At 40.8% G+C, this 27169-nt stretch overlaps 1 protein-coding gene across 2 annotated transcripts in view; it reads right to left on the bottom strand.

Moving 5' to 3' along the window:
* Nucleotides 1–27169, bottom strand: part of PLXNC1 (plexin C1) — a 160477-nt gene that overhangs the window by 68328 nt on the left and 64980 nt on the right. For both annotated transcript variants that reach the window (XM_030939504.1, XM_010383921.2), the window contains exons 6-11: nucleotides 20496–20643; nucleotides 16386–16473; nucleotides 13988–14090; nucleotides 13447–13533; nucleotides 2937–3076; nucleotides 61–240 (exon numbers count right to left, since the gene is read on the bottom strand). In XM_030939504.1, the coding sequence (XP_030795364.1) occupies nucleotides 61–240; nucleotides 2937–3076; nucleotides 13447–13533; nucleotides 13988–14090; nucleotides 16386–16473; nucleotides 20496–20643 (746 nt within the window). The remainder of the gene's footprint in view (nucleotides 1–60; nucleotides 241–2936; nucleotides 3077–13446; nucleotides 13534–13987; nucleotides 14091–16385; nucleotides 16474–20495; nucleotides 20644–27169) is intronic.

Below are 27169 nucleotides of genomic sequence, written 5' to 3'. Positions count from 1 at the left end.
TCTTTGTGCATATGACCCTTAACCACAATGAGAGAAAAAGATTATGAATCTAGAAAGTACCTGATCCAGGTGGTAGCAGGAAATATAAGGGAACAATGTGGCAGAGCAATGTAGGATAAGGATCCCACAGAAGAGCAGTTCCCACCATCAAACTGGATACACACATCCTTCATTTCTTTCCGGCTTGATGGAAGAGAGAATTTCATGTGGGTGTCATTTAGCACATGGCTAACCTGTATCCTAGAAAGGAGTAGAAAAAGAACTCTCACATGACACGGACACTTAGCACAGTTGATTACCCAAGGTGACAGCAGATGAATTTCACTTGAACTACAACACTTCATGAAGGAGCAGAATAGCTGCAGGCAACTACTGACTCATCAGGGGCCAATGACCCAAGTTGGGTATTATTAGGGGCTGGGTTCCTCTTTCTTTAGTACATTTTTATCTTTCTTATTTGCATTGCCCTCAGAACTGAGAAAGGAAAGAGGTGTAACCATTGCCTTGAAGAAGTACTAATAGAAAGCAGAAGATGAACTGGGGGTTACATTATATTAAGAATTACGGATAATTCTGTTGAGTATCGTAATGGCATTATGCTTATCTGTTAGAGAGATACTGAAGTATCTAACAGTGAAGGATATGGTGTTTGGTTCTCATCATGCCCCCGCTCCCCAAAAGAAACCCCAGATAAGATAGGTGAAGCAAGATTGGCAAAATGTTGATAGGCTTTGAAACTGGGAATGGCTACAGAGAGGCTCATTACACTCATCTCTCTTGTATATGTTTGAGTTTCCATAATAAAAAGCTTAAGAAAAAAAGCCCTAGTCAAGCACTTGAGAGGGTAAAATCCAGCACGAGACAGAGATGGAAATTCTGCCGTTCAAAGGGGGCCTAAACCAAGAGCCCAGGCATCTCAGAATCAATCAGCATTGGGGCCAACCTGCCCCCTAAGGAGTCTCCAGGCTGGGACTTAGCTGGGGCTGTCCAGGGTGCTCCCGACGTCCAACAGGAGCTGATGCTTGGCGCCCTTTCAGAGTCAGAGTGAAGCCTTCTCCGACATTCCCGCTGTCACCTGCAGTTTCCTCTGTGTGTCTACAATGACCCTCTAAAGCACAAATCATTAAGCCTGGGTTGTGTCTGAATAATGCTCAGTATAATCATGCTACATGAGAATCTATTATTACTACTTAAAGGCCATGTGCATGATGATTAACTTTAAAGCTATCAGTAACCCTTTAGGATAAGGCAAATTCAAAAACATCTGAGTCAGTTTGTACTTACACCACCTCAAACGCTCATTTTCAGGTTTATATTCAGAGACAAGCTCTAGGAAATTTATCATATAGTGGTTGAACATTAAAATTCAAACTTGTTTATAAATTTTAGAAGAAGAGAGGTGAAAATGTAGATCATTCCACTACTAGTATTTTCCTCTTTAAAATAATTACCCATTTTAAAAGTACCATATGAAAAGAGCTTGGGATTATAGCCTGGGCTCAGGTATAGGATTAACTGAGTATTATGTTGACTGCTTGTGAACTTGGGTTCACCACACAGATGTGGTTACTGAAATGCTACATGCAGGAAGGTCTCCTAGTCATTTAATTTAATAACTGCAGTATCTCAAGACACATTCGGAATTAAAATGAGAACATGAAGAGTCAGAAACAGGGTAATGCTCTGAAAAACTACTTATTTTCCATGAAGTTGATTGCCTTTCAGTGAATACACAGGTGTCTAACTTCACAGATTTCACTACACAAAATGAAAGATTTTTGCAATAAGGTATTTAGCCAGGATAAACAGCACACACAAAAAAACCTATGTTGCATAGATACAGCCTCTAATGTGTGCTTGATAATTCTGGCAAATAGCAGAACACAGGCAAGCCACCAATGAGCAGCTGTTTTCATCAAGATCACAGAGATTCCAGATTTACTGCTATGAGGGGAAGGGCATGGCAGTGATGTGCAGAAAATGAATTAAAGCAGAAAATTCAGTCAATAAGCATGGCAGATTAGAATGCTGTACAAATCTGTTTTAGTAGTTAAAAACCAAAACATCACGCTTCAGCAGATTGTCTTAAATGCATTTCCATGATGAAAATAAGCTTAGTATTATACTCTATGTAGACTGTAATATCTTTTACTTCAAATTAGCCCAAACTTATAAAAGTTAACAAGCAGAAAACTCAAATAATCTGTTGTGTTATTTAATAACTGCAGTTATCACATCTCTTCTTTTTTTTTTTTTTTGAGGAGGAGTAACCATTTGCACAAGGACATCAGTGGAAATTGAAAATTCTTTCTCCAAGTTTCACCGATGGGATGAGTCTGGGAAAGAAGTGACAGAAATAATAATGTTCAAGAGATACACTGACCAGATATTTATGTTGGGGTGTTCTTTTTTACTACCATTATATGTAGTAGAAATTTAATTTTTGGAGGCTGACACCAAACCAGTAAAGAGAAGGCTACAAAGAACAAAATGTCCACATAAAATGGATCCAAGAGGTTTTGTTTTTTCAACTTTGGCTGGCATATTGGAAGAGTTGCTCCAAAAAATTCCCCATCAAATTTTGAGGTACTCAACTATTTTTCCAAGTGCATCACCTAAAGAATGATGTTTGCTACTCCATCTACTTGATTTTGTTACTGAAAATGAATCAAGACCCAAAACAGGCAACATCCTGAAATGACTATATACTGAGATTTTTGGGGAATAACACAGAACAGAGTCTCTCACAATGAACTTCAGATCTATTGTGAAAATTATTTTACATGTTGGAATTATGTCAAATACTCTAACTAATTGGCCTGCTTTGGTGGAGGGCAATAATTTGACTACATAAAGGTTATAATCACATTGATATTCCTTCGGCACAGGTTTGAGCTTTATGTTACCCAGGATAAATTATTAGTATTTCGACTCACACATCCTTATCACAGGTACTGGTTCCTTTCAGGATCATTGTGATGTTCGACGCTCGGGTAAAGTTTGCTCCCGTTACTATCACGTTGCTTTTCCCTAATGTCGATACTTTCTGTGGCTCAATGGACTTAATGTAGAAGACCTATTGGAAAGAAAAGATTAAAACAGGAGATCAAAGCTAAGAAATGGCATCACTCCAAAAAAAAAAAATCTGTTTATGTGCTGCAGTTTGAAGAAATCACTGGGAAATTACAACATTTTGCAAACACAAGCAGACAGTGTTTAATGAAATCAATGAATTCAAGGAAGAGTGCTGCAGATTTATGTCTCTCAACATGTGACAGCATGAGGTCAAACCAATTAGTCTTTGTCTCACAAGACAGTTGAAAATACAGTTGAAGAGTCTGACATTCTGTCTGAAGAGCGAGGTATCACTGGAGTTTTCAAAATGTTCACTGCCTTACAGCCTCTGGAGGCTCACAATGTAAGCAAAATCAAGGAGAGTACATTGACCATAGGCCAGTGACAGACTCATCATTAAGTTGAAATAAATGTCATTCCAGATAAATTTAATTCCCAAGAAAGCAGTTCATATTTTTGTTACAGTGAGGCTATTTGAATCCAGGAGGATACTGCAGGGGGAAAAACCTCAAGAAATCAACCTGTTCAGTCAACTAATATCAAGCAGTTGGATGTCTGAACCACTGTGGCCAACCATGGTTTGTAGATACCACAACCTCCTTCTTGGTACGCAGTTTCAATAGACTTTATCAGGCCTAAGGTCAAGAACATGTTCCTTGGAGTCCCTTGCTACCTAGCTTCATATCATGTAGGCGAATGCCACCTTACTTCTCCATTTGTGATGTCTAATCAAATTCTCCCTTAAAAAAAAATGCCCTTTGATAGCAAGAATCATTTTCCCTTTTCAAGATAAAACAGTCCTGATTTCTTTCACTTTTCTGTTACAGATGCTACTGTCTATCATTCTGATAATTTTACTGTTCTTTTGTAGACCATTTTCAGCAAGTCTGTATTCTTCTATAATATGGTGACCAAAACAGGACATAAGATGCTAAGACTCTAGCCAATAGAAAGTCCAGCAGATCTTCAGCAAGAGTGAACATCATCCTCACACTCTTTTTCCCCCTATATCCTCTGCCATCACAGAATATGCTCACAGTCTTGATATTTGAAAATGACCCCAAGGTCCAGAGATGCTTAATCACATGACATTTGGTGAAATTCTAAATGCTGAGTGCATCCACTTGGAGGACCAAGTCCAAGAAGAAGCCCCTGAGCCACTGGGAGAAGTCCGTGATGTCCAACACCTGCCTAATACCTGCTTCTTGAAGCAATTGAGTATCCTCTGCTCCTTTGTGCATGGAACACTCATCGGGGTGGCATTGCTGGGCTGCAGGGGCTGCCCATCCTGCTGAAGCAGACATTTTCTCATTCTGCTCCTCGGCACACACAGGTGCTACACGGCCCGGCAGTCCCCATCACTCATCAGCGCTTTGGATTGGTTTTGCAGATTGAGGTAAATTCATCAGAGCAATGATGTAACATGACACAGAATTGATTTTGGTAGCAGAATTTATTTTAATCACTTTGTGAAGGACGTTAGCCCTGTATTTATAGAATCACTAAGGGCCTGAAAGGGTCACTTTAATTATTCTGTTATACTTGACTGCATTTTATGGGGGAAATTATCTGCTAGAGTGGTACTTGGAATGGGGGGATTAGCAAAGCCTTCAAGATAAATCTCTTGCAAATGTCAAGTGTGCGTTATATAGCAAAAGGCTTACTCTTCGCTCTTACATGGTGACAGCTAAGAGAACAAGTGTTTACTGAGCACCTACAGGGTCCTTAGGCCAGATGTTGTGGGGGACACATGATCTATGTGTGCACTAGATCAGGAGTTGGCAAACTATAGTCTGTGGGCCAGATCCTGCCCGCTACCTGCTTTTACATAGCCCATCACAAAATGTCAAAAGAAGAATAATATTTCATGACATACAAAAACACATGAAATTCAAATTTCAGCACCCATAAACATTCGTCTGGGTAGTGTCTCTGGCTGCTGTTCCCTGCAGCAGTCGAGTGGAGTAGCTGCAGCAGAGACCATACGGCCCGCAAAGCCTAAAATATTTACTGCCTGGCTCTTTGTAGAGAACATTTGCTGACCTCTGCTCTAGAGGAGGCCACTGTCTTCTTAGGGGAGCAAGATAGAATTTTTTTTCTTTTTTTATGTAAACCTCAGTGCAGACTCACATTTACATCCAAGTCAACTATGATTCCGAGGTTTCTTTTCTTTCTAGATAGTCCTTCGTGCTTCTTATATTTATACTGTTGATGTCTGCTCAAGCAAAATTTTCAAACATGCCAAGTAAATGCTACTTCTCCACTCTCTGCAGAGGATAAAGAGAGCCCTACAACTAATGTAAAGAAGACTTTTTAAGGAAGTTATATTTTGCTCCTTAAATGGCTCTGTGAACACCGTCAGAGGACTCGCCACATCATCTTCTGAACTTTTTATTTCCCTGAGTGGAGACAGCCTTGCTACTCCAAAAACATTTAAAACCCCTACTGTTTAGAGAAGTTTCCCTTGGCCGTCTAGGATGGAACCCAGCCCTGGCCTGTCTTGTGAAAGTGGGTGCTTCCAGTCTGCTTTCAAACAGGGTCAGATTAGCTGTATTTTGTTTGCTGGCAGAACCTCTTCTAATATTAATAAATGGGTTAAAGGGCTACCAGGAGGACCTTCCTAAATAAATAGTGCAGGTATAAAACAACATTTTAAAAATAAAAGATAGGGTTGGCTCTATGGCTGCACTGTATGGCTGCAACAATTCTTAGAGATACATTCTTTCTTTTTACCAATAAAGATTTTGAAAAAAATCCAGTACAGACAAAAGAGCAAAGAATCATCTCCCCATAAAGGTCCTACACATTCAATATTTTAGATCAATTCTGTATTTTTATCAAGAGATTTTAATTCATAAAATCTGGCATATAGTAGCCAGCCCTACAAGCTTATACATTTCAGAGGGGGTTAATTTTAAAACATAATCGAGCTCAAGACAAAGAGACAAATTCTTACAGCCCTATAGTGGGATTCTTCCCTCACCCTATGTCCAAGGATTTCTATATATCAAATCAAAATACTATGGACTATAACCATCACAGCCCTATGTTGTCGAGCAATTAACCTCAGAATAGTCTACTTCTGTAGGTTACATTTTAAAGAATTCAGGGTTATTTTAAAATGCCTGCACAATTTGAACTTATTTAATAAACTACTATGAGCTCTGGTTTTTACTCCCTGTTTTGTATAAGAAAGCACATTAGAAACTGGTTAATTAGGAGATTTATAGAATACTCAATCCTTTTTATTTTTTATTTTTAACTAAGTCATTATAGGATATGGGAAATAGCACAACCACTAAGAAATAGCTATCTTTGAAAAGGTCTAAGAGGATTACTTCTGACAGTAAGAGTACCTTTTGTGAAAGTCTGACGTCAACACAATTCAAATTACCATGACATTAATGGAGAAAATACTGCTATGATTGAAAAGAATATTGGAAAGAGGTGCATTAGGAGGGCTCAGTTTATTAAGGCCAAATTGTACTCTATTAATCTGTTACAAAAAATCTGAATATAGCAAAGCTCTCTTTAGGCCTGGACCTGAATCAACACTCAGTGAAACATCTCTCGGATTTTCACTCGTGAAATTAGTTCAAACAGGACTAGATAAAAAGTCACATGGATTCAAAACCAGCTGGAAATCTGAAACCGAAGGACATTAGAGAGATGAAAGGTAGCACAACTAATTAAAGGAAAGAGTCCTGTGGGGCCCTACAGGAGTGAGTATTCGGTTCAGGATTATTTAACATCTCTATTAATGACTGAGAAGAGGATGGAACTAATATATTAATGAAATGTATAAATTGGTAAGAGTGGTAACCAGCAGTGGAAATGGAAGAGTAAAAGTAGGTGAGATATGGAAAGAAAATAGCAAAATACAGGTCCACTCAAGAAAAATTAGAGCGTGAAATGGAACAAAATGGTTATCCATTTGATGCTTAGCCCCTGGGACAAACGCCTTTTCACGGGGGCCCCTGGTACAGGCTCCAGGGAACTTGAGATGTGATTTCAGTTGGCCCTGGAAATGCCAATAGTGAGCAGTGCCTCTGGACACAGAGCTTGAGACTTCCAGGGAGAAGGTGACAGACCAATGCCCTGTGCAAAGAGATCAAGACTCATTTCTCTGAGTTGTAGACTCTAAAAGGAGGCTGACTTGGCTGCCAAGCCCACCCTCTGAACAACCCGCTATTCCTCTTCGCACTTGAGCCTTCTGAGTGTGGCTCCCCAGACCTGGACTGGGTGACCAAAACTCCAGGGCCAGGGAGGGCAGCTCTTCCCAGCCAGTGGAGGGCCCTGATTCCACTTTAAACCCAGCCCCTCAAAGTCCACCCCTTGGCCGAGATTCAACTCATGAATGAGATTCTTGCCGCTCCCCTCTCCCCAGGGCCTCAGTCGCCTCACTAAGCCTCTTCTGCTCTCCCTGTCTTGGAGCAGATGCCCAGCCGTGTCTGGGTCTGACCCCTTCCCTCTGACCACACCCTGCCCCAACTTCTTCTCCCATGTCTTTGAGGTTAATACACTCCTCCCACATCCTGGCCAGGTTGGAGGTCTTACTCCCACCCTACATGTGTGGCATAGATCGGGAGCAGGCTTTGACAGTCTAATGCCAAGAGAAACCAATATTAGAGTCCTTTCTTCCAGGCTGACTTTTATTAATATCATCAGGAGTATGGTTTAACCAATGTTTATATTCAATTTAGGGCATACAATGCAGGGTAATGGTTAAAACTATGTTGAGTCAGATTACCTGGATTCATATCTCTTACCTACCATTTACTCTCTCTGAGCTAAAATTTCCTTATCTATAAAATGGGGGAAAATAGGTCCATTGTGAGGCTTAGATACTCTGAGCTCAGGGCATGGCACAGGCTCAGCAAATATTAGCTACCACTGTTAAATTGAGTACATTCTGGCATTCTCTCTTGTATTTTTTTCTGTTGTGCACATTCAACTGCTTTGTGAAAATGAATCTTATTTCCTCCAAAATATTGTAAGTTCTACCATGTAAGCTCCATGCAGCCACACATTTTGCTTGCCTGTTTAGCACACAGTAGTTGTTTAACAAACAAATTTTGAATAAATGATTGTAAGTTAATTCTACAGTACCTGGCCCTATGCTAGGCCCATAGAAGCTACTCAGCAAGGTATATGTGAAATTTAATTTCACTCTTGAAGGCAAGGTCCCCAAAAGCATTCATTTGGATTGCCTGTGAGAGATCAAAAATGCATATTTAAAAGGGATGGAGGGGCGGGGTGCGGTGGCTCACGCCTGTAATCCCAGCACTTTGGGAGGCTAAGGCAGGCAGATCACCTGAGGTCAGGAGTTCGAGACCAGCCTGGCCAACATGGTGAAACCCTGTCTCTACTAAAAACAGAAAAAATTAGCCAGGCATGGTGGCGAGAGCCTGTAATCCCAGCTACTTGGGAGGTCAAGGCAGGAGAACCACTTGAACTGGGGAGGCAGAGGTTGCAGTGAGCCGAGATTGTGCCATTGCACTTCAGCCTGGGCAACAAGAGTGAAACTCCATCTTGGGGAGAAAAAAAGTGATGGAGGAAGAGAAGAGGAGGTACAAGGTAGAGAAAGAACCACTTGAATGTAAATTGCCAGGAGATACGACTTTGTATGGTTTATTTCTGCCCCACAGTGATAAGCATATTGAGGTAATAACAAATATTAGAATGACATCATATCATAAATCTTCACAATCTCTGCTTGAATGCACAAAAGAGAGGGGAGCTATCGCTGGTCTCAGTGGGTGAAGGCACCAGATATGAGAATGTTAAGAAATGGAAGGAGAAGTGGTCAGGGCAGGGTCACAGGGCCAACGGTCCCTGACAAGGTTTCAACTACTAGATATGTGGAGAGAAACACACAGTCAGACACTGGCCTTTAGAGCTTGAAATACTCCTCCTCCAAGGTCATACACAGGCTTTTGAGCTCATTTCTCTATTGTGGTCACACTTTTCTGTAATGCAGCCCCCTTGGCAGATGATGCTATACGTTTCAGGGTCAGGATACAGGGGTAGGTCTTGGAGTCATGAAACAGTGTGAGGGCTACCGGTCTAGTAGGGATTGAACCAGGACCCTACCTCATAAGTACCAGATCCTTGGATTAGCAAACTCATACACTAAACAAATAAAATAAGACACCTTGAATAGCATTCCATTGCCACTGAAGAATAAAGTCAGCACTCATAGGGCTGGTATGTTTGCAGGCTCCAGGGTCATTTCAACCTTGTGTCTCACAATTTCCTGCATCCTCTGTGCCTACTTAGGGTTTCCTCTAGTGTGTGTCCTGGAATCTTCTGGCTCCTACCCCTACACTGTGCTTATGCCGGTTCCTCTGCTTCAAATACCCGCATTCATGTGTCTGGATGCTTCTTGTCCTCAAAGGTGGGCTGAAATGCCATCTGCATCAATCAATCCATCCATCAATCAAAGACTTAACCAACCACACTGATTAAGTGTTTTCAACTTCAAGGCACTGGGTTTAAGCAAACAGGAAGGACTAAGACAAAGCCCCAGGCACAGAGAGGCTCTCTGTATACTTTCTGGTACTTTCTCTATGTTAACATTTTTAAAATCTTGTATTGTTACTCATGTACTCATGGATAAGATTCTTGAGACTGATGGCCAGAGATGTGCCTGATTCATCTGAATCCTCCTCATGGAATCTGTGGAGATCAGTACAATTGCATCTAATAGGCATGCAATAAAAGCCTCTGGAAAGAATCAACCCAAGTTCAGGATCCTAGAAGCCTAGGACAGTACCTGCTCCATTCCCAGTGCCTAGCACACTGGAAGTACTCGGTACATATGTGGTGTGGGCAGATGCATTGAAGCAAAGCTGTGAGTGACTTCTTTGGTAGAGAAAGAATCACAAAGACATTGGGTGCTTTGTTCAAGGCCAACATGAAGACCCAAAGTGGAAACCAGAATGTTACACATTCCACCTGATAATGAAAGACAGCAGTGTTTCACAGACCACGAGAAATCCCTCCTGTGACAAATAACACTCCATTCCCTATCAAACAAAAGAGAGATTCTGTTCTGAGTCACATATTTAAAGAAAACATGTCAGGATCAACAAAATGTCTCTCTCCATACTTAGAGGGGTAATCCACAGAGAAGCAATGAAAACAGATCTGGGCTTTTGTTTATTTTCAGCCTTCTCCTTCTCTTGTGGTGACCCCAATCCTTTTAACCACACAGTTCAAAGGGTGCAGAGAGATGCACTGCAGGAAACCAGGATGTAGTGACTTTATGATATTTGTCTTTAAAATTAAAGAAGTTTAAAAAGCCGCTGCCTGGACCACGACTCAGCGATAAAAAGGAATGAATTATTGATACATAAAAGAACTTGGATGAATTTACAGAGAATTACGTTGAGTTAAAAGAGCCAGTCCCCCAAAGGGTACATCTGGATGATTCCGTTTATATAAAATTATTGAAATGATAAAATTATAGAAATGGAGCCGAGATCAGTGGTTGCCAGGCGTCAGAGATGGAGAATGGGAGGGAGGAGGGAATGGATGTGACTGTGAAAGGGAAACGTGGGGAGCCTTGTGACGATAGAGCTGTACTGTGTCTTGACTGCTGTCAACGTCGATATCCTGACTGTGATGTTGTGCTATAGTTTTGCAAGACAGCACTATTGAAGGGAACTGGGTAAAAGATGTTAACTATTATTGTCTCACAAGTGCATGTGAATCTACAATTATCTCAAAATTAAAAGTTTATTATTTTCTAAAACAATCTTGAAAAAGAAAAACAAAGTTGAAGGATTCACATTTCCTGATTTCAAAATTTACTTTACAAAGCTACAGTAATCAAACAGTGCAGTACTGCCATAAAGACAGACACAGACCAACAGAATAGAAAAGAACACCCAGAAATACACTCTCACAAATATGGTGAAATGATTTTCAACAAGGGTGCCAAGACCATTCAATGGGGAAAGGACATTTTTTTCAACAAATGATGTTGGGAAAACTGGATATCCACACGCAAAAGAATGAAGTTAGATCCATTTCTTATGCCATATATAAAAATGAACTCAGAATAAATCAGGGACCAAAATATAAGTGCTACAGACCTTTATAAATAAATACAGAAAGAAAGTTTCATGACACTGAATTTGGCAATGATTTATTGGATCTGACACCAAAAGCATGGGCAATAAAAGAAAAAATAAATGAACTGGACTTCATCAGAATTAAAAAATCCATGTATTATAGGACACAGTGAACAGAATGAAAAGGAAACCTATGGAATGGTAGAAAATATTTGCGAATGATATATCTGATAAGGGGCTGATATCCAGAATACATAAAGAACTCCTACAACTCAACAATAACAAAAATAACCCAATTTTAAAAATGGGCAAAGGACTTACTTAGACGTTTCTCCAGAGAAGATATACAAATGGCCAGCAAGCATATACAAAGATGCTCAATATCATTAATCATCAAGAAAATGCAAATCAAAATCACAATGAGATACCACCTGACACACATTAGGATGGCTACTATCAAACAAATCCGAAAATAACAAGTGTTGGTGAGGATGTGGCAAAACGGGAACCCTTGTGCACGGTTGGTGGGAATGCAAAACGGTATCGTTGCATGGAAAACAGTACAACGGTTCTTTAAAAAAACAAAAAGAGAATTATAATGCAAGTTAGTAATTCCACTTCTGGACATATACCCAAAAGAACTGAGAGCAGGGTCTCAGAGAAATAGCAGCACACTCATGTTCCTAGTAGCATTATTCATCATAGCTAAAATGTGGAAGTGACCCAAGTGCTAATCCATGGATGAATGGATAAACAAAATATTGGTATATACATACACTAGAATATTATTCAACCTTAGAAAAGAAGGGAATTCTGACCCATGCTACCACATGGATGAACCTTGAGGACATCATGCTAAGTGAAAGAGGCCAGCACAAAAAGACAAATTCACTTATATGAGGTACCTAGAGTAGTCAAATTCATAGAGACAAAAAATTAGAATGGCGGTTTCCATGGGCTGGGGGGAAAGAGAGATGAAGAGTTATTATTTAACAAGCATAGAGTGTCAGTTTTGCAAGATGAAAAGAGTTCTGGAGATGGGTTGTGCAACGATGTGAATGTACTCACCACGACTAACTGTATACTTAAAAGCAATAAAAATGGTAAATTTTGTTTGTGTATTTTATCAAAACTAAAAAACAAACAAACCCTGGAACAACAACCAAGTTGAATTGAAAGGAAAAAGGCCACAAAGCCACTGTCTCCCTGATCCAAGTCCTTGGCACTGTGTCTTAGTTTTCCAAACCAATGGGATGAGAAAAGGAGCCCATTATTTAACAAGACCTCAAAGACTGCTAAAGTCTGGAGATACCTGAGCATTAAGCTTTTCTAATGCCTTTAATTAACTTCATGTCCATTTGATTCACATTCACTCGGCCTGTTACTTAATTCACCTGAAGTTACTATCAACTTTTCAGTAATGATTCAAAATGTGCTACTTATTTACCTTTGCACTTGACCTTAGGTAGCAGCAAATGGAGAAGTCAAAACCACAGATTAGAGAAACGAAAAATGGAGCCTTTTTCTCCCCAGAGCTGTCATTTTTAATTTATCTATTCCTGCTAGACTCCAAGGTTAGCGAGGGCAGGACTTATCCTCTTTTTGTGTTTTACCACATATAGATGCTCAATGAACTTCTGTTGACTGAGTGAAGTTGTAAGCACAGCCACATGTGTTCCACCTAGAAATGTTTACATTGTCACGTCCCCTCTTTTCAAACATGACTGACATGGGGGTTCGGTAATTTACTATGAAGAAAATAAGGGGAATTTCCAAGGAAAGTTCATGGATCAATAACCACTTTTGAGAAGGCAAGAGAAATACACATTCTATAACAATTCTGGTTTAGCAGCATTCACTACTGGTTAGACACCCCTACGAAGCTGAAAAAAACAAAGGTCTTGAGGTTAGTTTGCACAGACCCCCATCCACATACGTAATACCCAGAAATGCAATTATATAAGGTGCAAGTTGAAATCCCTCAGATGGAACGCTAAAACTTCCTTCTAGCTCTTCCCTAGTGAGCCGCAAAGTCACCTTTACAATCTTATTTCGACCACAGCAACATCATTTTTCATAATTACAGAGTTTTAATTTATTTTATGTGACTGTCCAGCCTTTGATGTATTGAGCTAATTAAGTGAAACTTGGTTAAAAAACCAAAGATACAAAAGGGAATTTTGGTAGAAAGTAAAATAGAGAATTTTTTTAAGGAACCCAAAGTAGTATGAGTTGTTGTCATGGTCATTCAAAGAGAGGTTTTCCCCTTAACCGCACAAAAATAGGGTCTGACCTGTAAAGCCTGGTTCGTTCTGTTCCCCTTGTTCTCCTTGGGTCTTCCTCCTCCTGATGTCTTCTCAACAGCCACTGGACACTGTTCCTGGAATGGAGAACATCCCTTCAACATTCAGATGGGTGGTAAATTCAAAGTGTACAACAAACATAAAAGAGAAGGTAGGACTAGGCAGTCACAAACATTTATTTTTGGTTAAACCTGTTTTTTGTTTTGTTTTGTTTTGTTTTTGAGACAGAGTCTCATTCTGTCGCCCAGGCTGGAGTGTGGTGGCGCGATCTCAGCTCACTGCAACCTCCGCCTCCCAGGTTCAAGCGATTCTCCTGCGTCAGCCTCCCGAGTAGCTGAGATTACGGGCATGCACCATCACGCCCCACTAACTTTGTATAGAGACAGGGTTTTGCCATGTTGGTCAGGCTGGTCTCGAACTCCTGACCTCAGGTGATCCACCTGCCTCGGCCTCCCAAAGTGCTGGGATTACAGGCATGAGCCACCGTGCCCAGCGGTTAAGCCTTACAATACCAAAAAAATGTCACTTTACCTGGTTTCTCTCGTAATCAGAAGGGTCGCAAGCTGTGAAGGGGTGGATACACCTTCTTGCACTTTTACACCACGCACAGCCAGTTTCTGTGCATGCTGGGCATCTAGCAACACAGAAAACTGACTTAATTCCTGCATTTTAGGACAATGTTCATATCCTAGAATTTTCCTCTATGATGTGGCATGCAAGCATTTAAAAGAAGACAAAAAAAAAAAAAAAAAAAAAAATCCCTGGACAGACATTCCTGTGAGGCTTTGTGCCCTGCTCTTGGAAGCCCTCAGGTTGATGGGCCGGAATGGCACCTGCAGGGGTGTTGCCATGGAAACCTGAAGCTGGGTCACCTGCTGGTCTGTAGATAACAAGAACCCAGTGAATTTGTTTCTGAATCCAGTTCTGCTATTTGTCTACCCTCAAGTAAGTCCCTCTGGAGACGGATCTCTCTCTCTCTCCCTGCCTCTACCCACCCTGCCTTCCAAAATCGGGAAGCCCTCACTCACTCCAGCAGTCACACTGCCAACTGCCTGGAAGATGTGAGAGAGAAAGTGTTAGCTGGCAAGCAGAGGCAATGAGGTGCCTGTGTTTGCTTTATAATCAAATTAAGGAAGAATTGTGTGTCTACTAATCAAATCACCTATCATGATTGGGTAAACTGTGGAGGACTTGAAAAGCACTTATGAGAAGGAATGTTAAAAAGGGAAATCGGGTTGATCTGGAAACAGGGCCAAGGGAGGCCAGAGGAAGCCTTAGTTCTTGCAAAGGGTGCTAGCGCAGGGCGTGGGGACCCAGTTTGTTTTATACCTTCTCCAAGAAATGAGGAAACATTCTGAGATTCTGACCTACAGAAACTGCAGTTTCCATGGAAGGAGAAGACACGCTGGCTTTTGCGTGGATCCGGCCACCTAAGTGTGCTAGAAGTGGGTTTGTGATTTGCACGCTTCTTCTACCCCCGGGGTGTGATTACTGTACTAAGTGCTTTCCTAACAGGAAGCAGTTACCTACGGAAAGGGGGCTCACCCTCCCCAGGGGACCTAGGTCTGAGGTCTGGTTCTTAATTACCAAGTTGTGGGACCTGGGGCGAGTCGGTTCCTTTCATCTGGCCTTAAACTGGGCGTCAGGGGAGCTACGTTATCTTTCAACTGTCTTTGAGCTATATAATTCTATTTAATTCTCCCCCTTTTTTCCTATTTTCATGAACTTCTGAGGCTTGCTGTAGCAATTTTTGTATTTTTTTCTCCTTAAATTCATTCTCTTTCTTAGCAATCATTGAACTGGGCCTTGTGTCATCTTTTTCAAAGTGTCTCAGTGGAAGAGATGAGGCCCAGGGGCTCCTGTTCTAATCATTCAAGAGTAGCCTCTCAGCTCAGCTTCAAGTTCAAATTCATTTTCCCCATAGAAACCATGGTTCCCAGGCCAGGGCAAAAGAAATTCCCATTTGGTGCTCACATAGCTGGTCAATCAAACCATGAAGTGATCTACAGCACTGCTACTCACGCAGCCTCCCAAGGTGCCCTGCGGGCCTCCGTCCTAACTTCCAATTGGAAAGTCAGGCATCTGAGAAACGTATCTCCTTTTCCTCTTGCTGCTTTAGAAGCAAGGAGCGAGGTTCAGCACTAACTCAGGGGCCTATGTAGCTCAAAGGGGCCAAAGATGGTGAAAAGGGGGGCATCAGGAACATGTTCTTTTGGTGAAAGGGACTTCACCTTGTCCTTCTCAAGTATGACTTCTTACCCATACGCTCAAGGCTTCTCGTTCCGCCCAAATTCCCGAAGCCATTCCAATCAGGAGAGAACCTAGCAGCGATCCTTCTTCTTTTTGCTGAGACAATCTCACTCTGTCACTCAGACTGGAATGCAGGGCACCATCCTGGCTCACTGCAACCTCCGCCTCGTAGGCTCAGGTGATTCTCCCACCACAGCCTCCCAAGTAGCTGGGACTACAGGCATGTACCACCATGCTTGGCTAACTTTTGTGTTTTTGTGTAGCGATGGTGTCTCACCATGTTGCCCAGGCTGGTCTCAAACTCCTGGGCTCAAGTGATCTGCCCACCTTGGCCTCCTAAAGTGCTGGGATTCCAGACATGAGCCACCATGCCTGGCTTGTCTCTTCTTTACTTACTTCAAGGCTGCCTCTCGGTCCTGGGAAGACATATTTCCCTGTGGGTATGAATACTTAAGCACAGTGGATCTCTCTCCCTCATGGCGCCAGTTTACTAGTCAGGGCTAGAATGTGTGAGCTGAGTTTATTAGCTCAGTGGCTCTCCTGTCTCCCATTACATCATGCTCCAAAAGGCATTTTGGAAAGTTCTGTCTCACAAGAGTTCTTTAGGAAATCGAGGAGTCAAACAAATAAGTAAATTAAGACCAATGAGAGAATATTCAAATTTCAAATAAAATCTTACTCTTTTAATGATGAGCAGTTGGTAAAGTTGAATCTGTCTGATAAATTCCAAGAACCGAAGGAGAACATCACATTGACAACTGAAACATCTGGAGGGAAGGGGGGAAAAAGTCATTTACAGTGGAGTCCTGCTATAGTCAAGCATAGCTGTAAATGCAAAAAAACATAAATATTTTTGCCTCCTCTGCATAGTGGGCGGGAGCTTGCCAGCTGTTTGCTAACATTTCAATCAGTATGTGGTTCCTTCCCCATGGGCCATTCGCATCAGGCAGCCGAAGTGCACAGCTCAAGCCTCCAAACAGACTAAACCCACCTCGAGTTCCAAGCCTCCCATGGATAATCACTAGGAAGAAGCCATTTTACAGCTCATTTACATCTCATACTCTCCTAGGGATCACTATCTCAGCTTTTAATTGGCCAAGGCATAAGAATAAAACAAATCACCGAGCAAGAAGTGCCTAGAACATGAAAACCGGAGCATTAGAAATTCTGCACCTTCCGAAAAATCCACGCTGCAAATATTTACCTAACATACTCTAAAGTGTAGTTTCCATGGGCAGGGTTCCACGATCTTCTTGGGGGTCAACTGTCACCAAATCTGTGATAAAGGTTTTCTTATTTGCCTTTGAAAGCCTACTCATTGGTTAGAAAACCCCAAAAGAACAAAATAACAAGGATTTCAAAACTACTAAATCAACATTAGAGAAATATAATATTTAAACATATATACTCTATCCAAGGTAGTGATTCTCAAACCCAGTTGTCTATCAGAATCACCTGAGAAATTTATAAAAATATAGATCCCAGGCCATGCCCCTAAATATTCTGATTTAGCAAGCCTAGGGTGGACCCAGGAACCTGTGGTTGCATCGCTCCCCACGGAACGATTGTATAGAGCCCAGGTTTGGGGCCACAATACAGAGTAGCACCTTTCAAATCCCCTTCTGTCCAGGAACCAGTGCTAATCACAAGGTGTTAATATATTTTTCCTTTGATGATTTAGGAGGTGGTGCTATTTATTTGTTTGTTTATTTATTTATTTTAGTAGAGACAGGGTTTCACCATGTTGGCTAGGCTAGTCTTGAACTCCTGACCTCAAGTGATCTCCCCGCCTTAGCCTCCCAAAATGCTGGGATTACAGGTGTGTGCCACCACACCCGGCCGAGAGGGTGCTTTTTAAATCCAAGTCTTGACAAAATAAGAATCTGGCTTGACTCCATTGGCATCCCTAATTTTCTTATTGAAATGTTATTAGTGTGTGGTTCCCAAAGTCTAAAAACCCTTACTTTAAGGTCCTTCTGCACAGCAATAACACTCCCTCTGAAAGTCAGAATTCCATATAAAATTCGGTTCACATACAGAGGGTGTGTGTGAAATGATCACCCTCTGTTCTCAAGACAAAGAGGCTTGGAGGGCTGGCATGACCTCTCTGCAAAAGCCTCTGAACAGACACTTGATACATGTGAATAGAATGAACACAGGGACAGTCAACTCGGAGGGACTCCCAGTGAAAATACACTCCAGTGGAATCTGTAAGTGTCCAGTGATGAAGACTGCAAAAGCCATACATTTTTTCAAGCACCAAATAGGCACAAAACTCTATTTGGAAATATCACAAGGAAATGAATATTCATGATTTCTTCTAGGAAAGCATTTACAGTTATTCTGGAAGAGGTAAAATAATTTAGGTGATGACAGCACAGTCAAGGAAACAACCATGTGAGTGGTTTCAGTTCCCTCTGGTAACCTGGGTACCAAGACAGGGGTGTGCATGGAGGACCAAAGTGGTGTTAGAATGGCTGAGAAAGTCAGAGCAGAATCTGGCAAGGGCATATGGGAAGAGGTGACTTTCTCCAATGTTTCAAAGCAGAAAGGGAGACAGGATTTTGTGAAAGAGGGGAGGCCATTCTAGGTTCAAAGAAGGCCATGGATAAAGGCTTGGCATGGCAATGGTCGCTGGCTGGCTGAGTACAAGAGGCTGGGAAGCGAATTTGTTTGCCTGTTCGGAATATATAAGATATTCAGAAAACAGCAGGTGAAGGGTTGGGTGCAACTGATGGGAGGATCTAAAAGCAACCAACTAGCTTTACAAGGTGATCTCAAATACTTCAGAGGCATATTTTATAGGTGAGCAAGGTCTGCGTTTTAATGAACAAAATTAACCAGAAATGCATCACAAAGGCTGCACAGTGTGGACAAAGTAAAGTGGAAAATTGAGGTGATTTTCCAAGCAATCAGTCCCAAACAGCCACCACCCAGTGGCTGAGAGCATGTTTAAGCTCACATCTCTGGCCTGGTGCATTAAATTGCCTTTTGAAGGATTTAGGATCAATTGGGTTCTATGGTCTGAATATTTATGTCTCCCCTAAATCCATAAGTTGGAATCTAATACCCAATGTGGTAGTATTAAGCCATGGGGCCTTTGTGAAGTGATTAAATCATGAGGACTGCACCCTCATGAATGTGATTAGTGTTCTTATAAAAGAGGCTTGAGAGAGCTCCCTTGCCCCTTCTGCATGTAAAAATACAGCAACAAGGCACCATCTGTGAAGTCAGAGGCCAAGCCCTTACCAGACACTGAATCTGCTGGAGCCTTGACCTTGGACTCCCCAGCCACCAGAGCTGTAAGCAATACATTTCTATTGTTTATAAATTATCCAGTCTAAGGTATTTTGTTATAGCAGCCAGAATGGACTAAGATATTGGGTAACTCCAGCTCTCACCACAAAACCCACTCAGCTCCATTAATGATCATCACTCAGTCCTGGAGACCTTCTCCATGAACTCAACTCTACTTCCAGTCTTTCTCATCCAAAGAGACTCAGGAGTCCTCAGTCTGCCCACTGGACCTCCTAACCATCTACTGAATCCACTTCTCTCCATCCCCCTTGGCTTCTCCTCCAGCTCTCACTTTCCTTCTCACCTGGACCCCTCCAATAGCTTTCCTATCTATTCTTTTGGAACTCAGTCTTTCAGTCTTTCCCTTCTTTGGCCCATTCTCCACCTTCAAGCTATTAATTCATTCATTCAAGAAACATTTATTGATTGTGAATGGCTACGTTGTGCCAGACACTGTTCAAAGCACAGCAGTGAAGACGTCTTCCCAAAGTCCCTGCCTCCACGGGGCTTACATTCCAGTAGGAAAGACAGACAATGCACAATTGAACCTTTCTGTAATATAAATCTGATTGTGCTGCCAGTCTCCAGCTTAAACCTTTCAGCATCTCATCACAGCTCCCAGGATTCACAGTTCACAAGGCCTTTCATGGTCCCCAAGATACCTCCTTTGGTATCTATCTTCTCTTCCTTTCCCCTTTCCACCTTCCCCTACCCCATTTGCCTTGGCCATATAGAAGCTCTTTTGGTTCTTCAAATAAAGCTTTTTCTCTCCTGGACATCATGCAGGTTGGTCTCTGTCTGAAATACCCATCCCCCTCCTCTTTGTCTGGCTCAACTCTACCCTCGCCTTGTCTGGACATCACTTCCTCCAGGAAGCTTTCCTTCCCCTTCCCCCTCTGCCATGTCTGGTAAGGTACATTTTTCATGTGCTTCTCATGGTACTCTATGTTCCCTGCATTTACACACTGCATTGTAACGAGCTACTTACTTCTCTCTATCCCTGGGCACAGTCTTCTTTTTAGGGGCAAGGGGGAGTCACTGTATCCCTAGCACCTGGCATAGTGCCTCACATACAGTAGATGTACAATAAATACTCCCTGGATGGATGTATGAATGCAATGAACTCAAACTGATAGAATACTGATTGTTAAAATTTCTCATCTCACCCAGGGATTTCTTACTTTTCAGATCTCTGAATTATCTAAACTATTTGGGTACAGTCGGCCCAATGCTATCTGGCTTTTCTGCACTCTCCTATCCAACTTGCCCTCCTCTTGTCATTGCCCAGGCATATCTGATAGTGGGGTCTTGGAGTCAAGGAATGAGGTAAATCAGAGGTGAGGAGGATCCAGAGGAAAAGTGGGAAAGGGGGGGTGGGGGGGAGTGAGTCTACAGAGGGGGAACTATTCAGATTCCTTGGGCAAACTAAACTCAGGAGGTTCCCTTGTTTTTTTGACTTTATAACAAAAATAACCCAGAAAAGTCCACATACCTTTGTAGGTTGCTCTGGTTGGGATGCTACAGGTGCAGGTCCGGTTGGGCTGACTTTTATTCTGGCAGAGCTCCCTGTTAGAGTCCACGTTCTTCACCATGCACTTTGAGTGTCTTGGAGAGAAGCTTCCCACCACAGTCACTGTAGTCTGTGCAGGGAAGATACAGGGAAAAAATGATGATTTTTGCCTCATTTCCATCACAGAGCCTTATATTATCTCACCTTTTGACCTGCCACAGGAAGGAGAATTTCTCAGAAGAGTCGATGTAAAGAATAGATGTTTCTGGGTGACAGAGCAAGACACTACCTCCAAAAATAAATAAACAAATAAATAAAAATATAAAAGAATAGATGGTGTGTTGGCTATTGGGTTTGCTCTTTTGTACACTGCATATTCTTATTCTTTGACCATTTTTCTGCTTTGTGTATATATTTTTCTTATCAATTTTCAAGAGCTCTCTGCATGGTGTAGATATTAATCTTTATCTGTCATATTTCTGACACATATTTTTCTCCTAATCTATTGTTTGTCTTGTAACTTTTGCTTGTGACATCTTTTATCCTTACACAATGTGCTTTTAAGTAATCAAATACAGGGTTTCTTGTCTCAGCTATAAAGTGCTTCCCAAACTCTAGCTTATGGACAAATATAAAATTGTTCCAACGTCTTTATTGCTTTATTTTTTAAGCTTATGTCTTTAATCCATCTGGAATTTATTTTTATATACAGTGTGAGATAAGGGTCCAACTTTATCCAGATGGTTAATCAATTATGTCACAGCCATTTATTAAACAAAAAACAAACCTCCTTTTCCCACTGAATTGAAATGCCATTTTGTCCTATGTTAAATTTCCATTTATCTGGAATCTATTTCTGAACTCCACTCTCTTTCAATAATCTATTGATCTACTTCTATTCCAATGTCATTAAGTTTTTGCTCCTGTAATTTTAAATATATTTACCATCTGATAAGGCAAATCTCTCCTTCTTTATCTCTAGTTTCATAATTTTCTTAGCGTTTCCTGGACATTATTCATCCATATGAACTTTAAGTTCATTTTATCCAAAGGGGTTGAAGAGACTAAGTCTAAATGAAATTGTATTAAATATATGCCTTAATGTTAGAAAAATTTGTATCTTTATGATATTAAGTATTCCCATCCAAACACATGACTTTTTTTCATCCGTTTCTCTTTGATCTGGGGTTCATTTAAGACGGCATGCCTTGATGATCTCCTAGGTGTGAAGATACATTTGTCAACTATTCCTTATTGCTAATATTGTTAGATAATGATTAAAGAAGGTGGCCTGTGAAATGTGCTTTAGAATTAGTTAAGGTTTTGCTTGTGGTCAAACATATGATTAAATTTGGGTGGAGGGAGTGTTTTTGTGTGTGTATGTTCGTATGTGTACAGGGATACGTCTGCGTGCCTGTACATGTGTGTATGTGTATAGTAGGGACACAAAAAGACAATCTTGAAATGTTCCCAAAGTAGCTTTTTCCCAAGGAAATGGTCCAAAGTAACAAGGCAGCCAGGTGTCCTGTTCAAAACGAAAATTACAGGAATTAACATGGCAACAGTGGACTCCTTTTGCATCAGGTGCATGATGGGATCTAGTGGGAATGTGGGCCAAGTAAAAGGAACCTGGGAGTGCAGAAAGTGGTAACTTTATCACCTCTTATGAAGAGCCATAGTCTAGACAACCTGGCAGCTGTCTGTCTTCTGTTATACATCTCACTTCCTCCCAGACTTGCTGCACTGCCACCTAAGACTCTGCTGGTTCCCTGGTTCTCTGATAAGCTTGCTAAGTCTTGTCTAGTCCCTGGAGGTCACCCCTATCTTTCCATTTTCAAAAAGTTCTGGCCATATTATCATGCTGGAAGAAGGCAAGTTATTTCAGTCCACTTCACCTGGACTGAAGTTCAATTGTCTTTAGGGAATTCTGAGCACAGTAAAAGATCCCAAACTATTCCCACTAACTCATCTTCAACAAATGCTTGAACTCTCATTCATGCTGAATCTTCAACCCAGCATTTATATCTGCACCACACATCTTAGCACACTATCACAGATTATCTTGTATACATGTATGTCTTAAATTGAATTCACTGCTCAAACATTATAACAAGAGTATCAGAATTTTTAAAAATCACACTTTAAACAACTCTTTTAAAGTTTCCACATTTCCTTCTAGTTCTCACATATGTAGTTTTATATAACTATAATTATTCCATTTATTTATTCCACAAATATTTATCAAGCTTGCAACATATGCCAAGTGCTGCACAATGGTACTGATTATACCAGTGAACCAAACAGCTATGGTCCTTGCCCTCAAAGAGCTTATAGACTAGTAGAAGTATAGAACACTCCACCAGAATAAAATTGGAGGGTCACGTGGTATCAAGGAATCATCAAGAGATGACTGAGCTAAGATGGTACAATAGAAAGGGGAAGAACCAGGCAGTCAAGGTACCCCTCAGAAGTAGCATGGGGCAGGACTGGAAGTAGGGGATGTGGATATGGAGGATGCTGGTGAGCAAATGGATGGATGGAGGTACCACAGGTACCATACATGGAGATGGGGCATACTGAGGGAGAGGCAGATGGGTGGAAGATTCAAGACTTCAGTTTGGGGTGTATGTAGTTCAAGATACTTGTGTGATACTTAGGCAGATGTGTCAAGTTGGGTATGGGCCTGGAGCTCAGAGGAGCAATCTGGGGTGGGGATAAAGGAGACATGAACATACAGGTGATTGATAAGGCCATGGAAGTGGATAAGATTGTCTACAGACAAAATGTAGAGTAAGAAGAGAGGAAGAACCAAAACTGGGCCTTAAATGGCTCCAATATTTAGAGACAGGGAGAGAAGGCACCAACAAGGCCCAGCAAGGGAATTGAGGCCTGGCCACAGAGAAGAAGGAGAGCACGGAGTGGGCGTGCCATGGAAAGCAATGGAAAAGACAGTTTCAAGAACGGTATCAGCCCAGTAAGATGACCTTATAGTGTCCACTGGAATGGCTGCATGGAGTTCACCAGTGACCTTAGCAAGAACCGGTTCAGGGGAACAGTGGGGCAGAAACCAGGTTGGAGTGGACCTGAAAAGAAGAGACAGCATGTTTTTTCAGGTGCAGTGGAAGGAGAGAGGAGCCAGTGAGGTGAAGGTATTTTTGCGTAACTTGGGGTCCAGGTGAGTACAGTTAAAAAGCTGAAGCTTTGTCCTAAGAAACCCAGCATGGGACTCCTTACCAGGCTGATGGCTCTTTCTTGAATCAAGCTGGATAAAGAGGGAGTAAAGACTTAAAGGGCAGATGGGATGCAGAGGCAGCTGGGGTGTCAGTTAGCCGACAATATCCACAGGGCCAAATAATTGCTATACAACACTCTTATCCGATCGACATATTATACTGAATCATTCCTTATTGCTAAACAGTTTCGTTATTTCCAGGTTTCTAATTCTATAAATGCTACTGCAAGAGCATCTTCATGCCTAGGGATTTTCTTCTTTCAAGTTATTTCCTCAGGATTCTAAGGCTGAAATTAATGCTTCAAACAGAATGAATATATTTACGAATTTTGAAACATGCTGCCAAATTGCTTTCCAAAAAGGTTGTGCTAATTGGCATCACCAACACTGGGTGTTAGCATAGCTTATTATCGCTTTAATTTGTATTTATTTGAAAACTAGCGAGGTTGAACATATTTCCATATTTCTATCTACTTTCTGAATCTCCTCTTGTGAGAATATCTGTGTTTTGGCCCAGTTACTTTTTGGTGTACTGAAGTTTTTCTTTGTAATTTTTCTTAGTGTTATTATCTTATGATGAATTTTTTTTTAGTGGTAAATATTTTCCTGAAGTGTGTGCTTTAGTTAACTCTCACTTTTTTTTTTTTTTTTTTTTTGACAGAGTTTTGCTCTTGTCAGCTAGGCTGGAGTGCAGTGGCACGATCTTGGTTCACTGCAACCTTCACCTCCCAGATTCAAGCGATTCTCCTGTCTCAGCCTCCCGAGTAGCTGGGATTACAGGTGCCTGCCACCACGCCTGGCTAATTTTTTTGTATTTTTAGTAGAGACAGTTTTTCACCATGTTGGCCAGGCTGGTCTAGAACTCTTGACCTACAGGTGATCTGCCCGCCTTGGTCTCCCAAAGTGCTGGGATTACAGGCATGAGCCACCATGCCCGGCCAAGTTAACTCTTACTTTTTGTAAAAGGAAGTCATGTATATGAATATTTTTCTTTTGCTATTACATACTATATTGTTTCAGAGGTAAAAAAATTGTACTTTCAAATTATGTTCAACTTCATTTTCTGTTAGTTCTTCTGTGACTTATCTTTACATATCAATTTCTTAATTAGTCTAATTTTATTTTATATTTAATGTAAAATATGAAATTATGTTTCCATAGTATAAGCCAGTTATCTCACACATTTTATGAAATAATTTTTGTTTCCTCTCATTTTATGATATGTGTTCCTTAAAATTTTTATATCTATTTCTGAGCTTTCTACTATATTCTATGAATCTATATTCCTATTTTTAAACCAGAATCATGGATTAAATTATTGTTGATATCTATCAATCATCTATGTTTGCAATCTAATGGGAGTGGTCTTGCCTAAATCAACTTCTTTTTTTTCAAAATATGTTTTGGATATTCTTGATCAGCTCATATTATTCCATGAGCTTTTATATTATATTTTTATAAAATTCCATGAATTTTATATTAACTTTAAATAAACACTAATTCAAAAATCATTGGAATTACATGAAATTAAGAAAAACAGGTGAGGAAGAAGTGCTATTTTTGTGATATCTTCTCACCAAGAAATGTAGAACATGCCTGAATATGGTCAAGATGTTTTCCATATATTCTAAGAAAATGCTTTGTGTATTTTTGTTTTTATTTTTGTTTATGCTTATGTTTTTAATTGATAAGGTTTTGCTATGATAAATTATAAATAGCCTTAAGGCTGGGCGCGGTGGCTTACACCTGTAATCCCAGCACTTTGGGAGGCCAAGACAGGCAGCTGAGGTCAGGAGTACGAAACCAGCCTGGCCAACATGGTGAAACCCCATCTCTACTTAAAACATAAAAAAATTAGTCAGGCATGGTGGTGGCAGGCACCTGTAATCCTAGCTACTCAGGAGGCTGAGGCAGGAGAATTGCTTGAACCAGGAGGCAGAGGTTGCAGTGAGGGGAGATCATGCCATTGCACTCCAGCCTGGGCAACAAGAGTGAAACTTCGTCTCAAAAAAAAAAAAAAAAAAAAAAAAAAAAAAAAAAAAAATAGCCTTAATACACCATTGCTCTGCTATCTAACTAGAATGGCTTAAGCTAAGTTGTTCAAAGCAAAATCACTATTTTTGGTAGCTGACTCCAACACATATCTCTTAGCACAAATGGTTTTAAAGCAGGATATGTACCTTGCTTTTTAAGTTTATGGCTGAGTAGTTCTGTTGTTTTTATGAATAGGACCTTCTATTAATGAAGTTAAAAGTTTGTTTTATTTGACATGTAGTAAGGCTATTGATATTTAAATATTTATTGAACATTCAGCACTTCATTTAACTTTTATTCATTTGAATAATTTTTAAAGCTAACATATTTAGATTCGGCAGATATGCAGCCACTTAAGATGAGTAAATAATGGTTTTTTATATTTAATTCAAATAATTATATGTATTATTTGTTTCTTGTGTTACTGCAGTGGACAGAGCTTTATAAATAATGTCAATAGCATTAGCAATGGTGGAATTCCTTGTTTTAGTTCTGATTTGTAAAAGAATGTTTCTAGGACGGGCATGGTCACTTACGCCTATAATCCCAGCACTTTCAGAGGCTGAGGTGGGAGGATCACTTGAGTCCAGGGATTTGAGACCAGCCTGGGCAACATAGGGAGACCTTATCTCTACAAAAAAAATTTTAAAAATTAGCTGGGTATGGTGGTTCACACCTATAGTCCCAGTTACTGGAGAGGCTGAGGTGGGAGGATCCCTTGAGCCCAGGGGTTCAAGGCTGCAGTAAATTATGATCACCTTTTTGCACTCTAGCCTAGGTGACAGAGTGAGACCCTGTCTAAAAAAAAAAAAAAAAAAAAAAAAAAATTCCACTGTCTCTCCTCTAGGAACCACATTGTTTAAGAAATACTTTTATTCCAATTAGCCGGGCATAGTGGTATGTGCCTGTAATCCTAGCTACTTGGGAGGCTGAGGCAGGAGAATCCCTTGAACCTGGGAGGTGGAGGTTGCAGTGAGCCTAGATCATGCCACTGCACTCCATTCTGAGTGACAGAGCAAGACTCCATCTCAATTAAAAAAAAAAAAAAGTAGAAAACTGAAATTGGATCCCTTTCTTATACCTTATACAAAAATTAATTCAAGATGAATTAAAGACTTAAATGTTAGACCTAAAACCATAAAAACCTAGAAGAAAACCTAGGCAATACCATTCAGGACATAGGCATGGGCAAAGACTTCATGACTAAAACACCAAAAGCAATGGCAACAAAAGCCAAAACAGACAAATGGGATCTAGTTAAACTAAAGAGCTTCTGCACGGCGAAAGAAACTAACATCAGAGTGAACAGGCAACCTACAGAATGGGAGAAAATTTTTGCAATCTACCCATCTGACAAAGGGCTAATATCCAGAATCTACAAAGAACTCAA

This window comes from Rhinopithecus roxellana, chromosome 10 (genome assembly GCF_007565055.1).
Source record: "Rhinopithecus roxellana isolate Shanxi Qingling chromosome 10, ASM756505v1, whole genome shotgun sequence".
Taxonomy (NCBI): domain Eukaryota; kingdom Metazoa; phylum Chordata; class Mammalia; order Primates; family Cercopithecidae; genus Rhinopithecus; species Rhinopithecus roxellana.
This window is presented reverse-complemented; position numbering and strand designations above follow the sequence as displayed.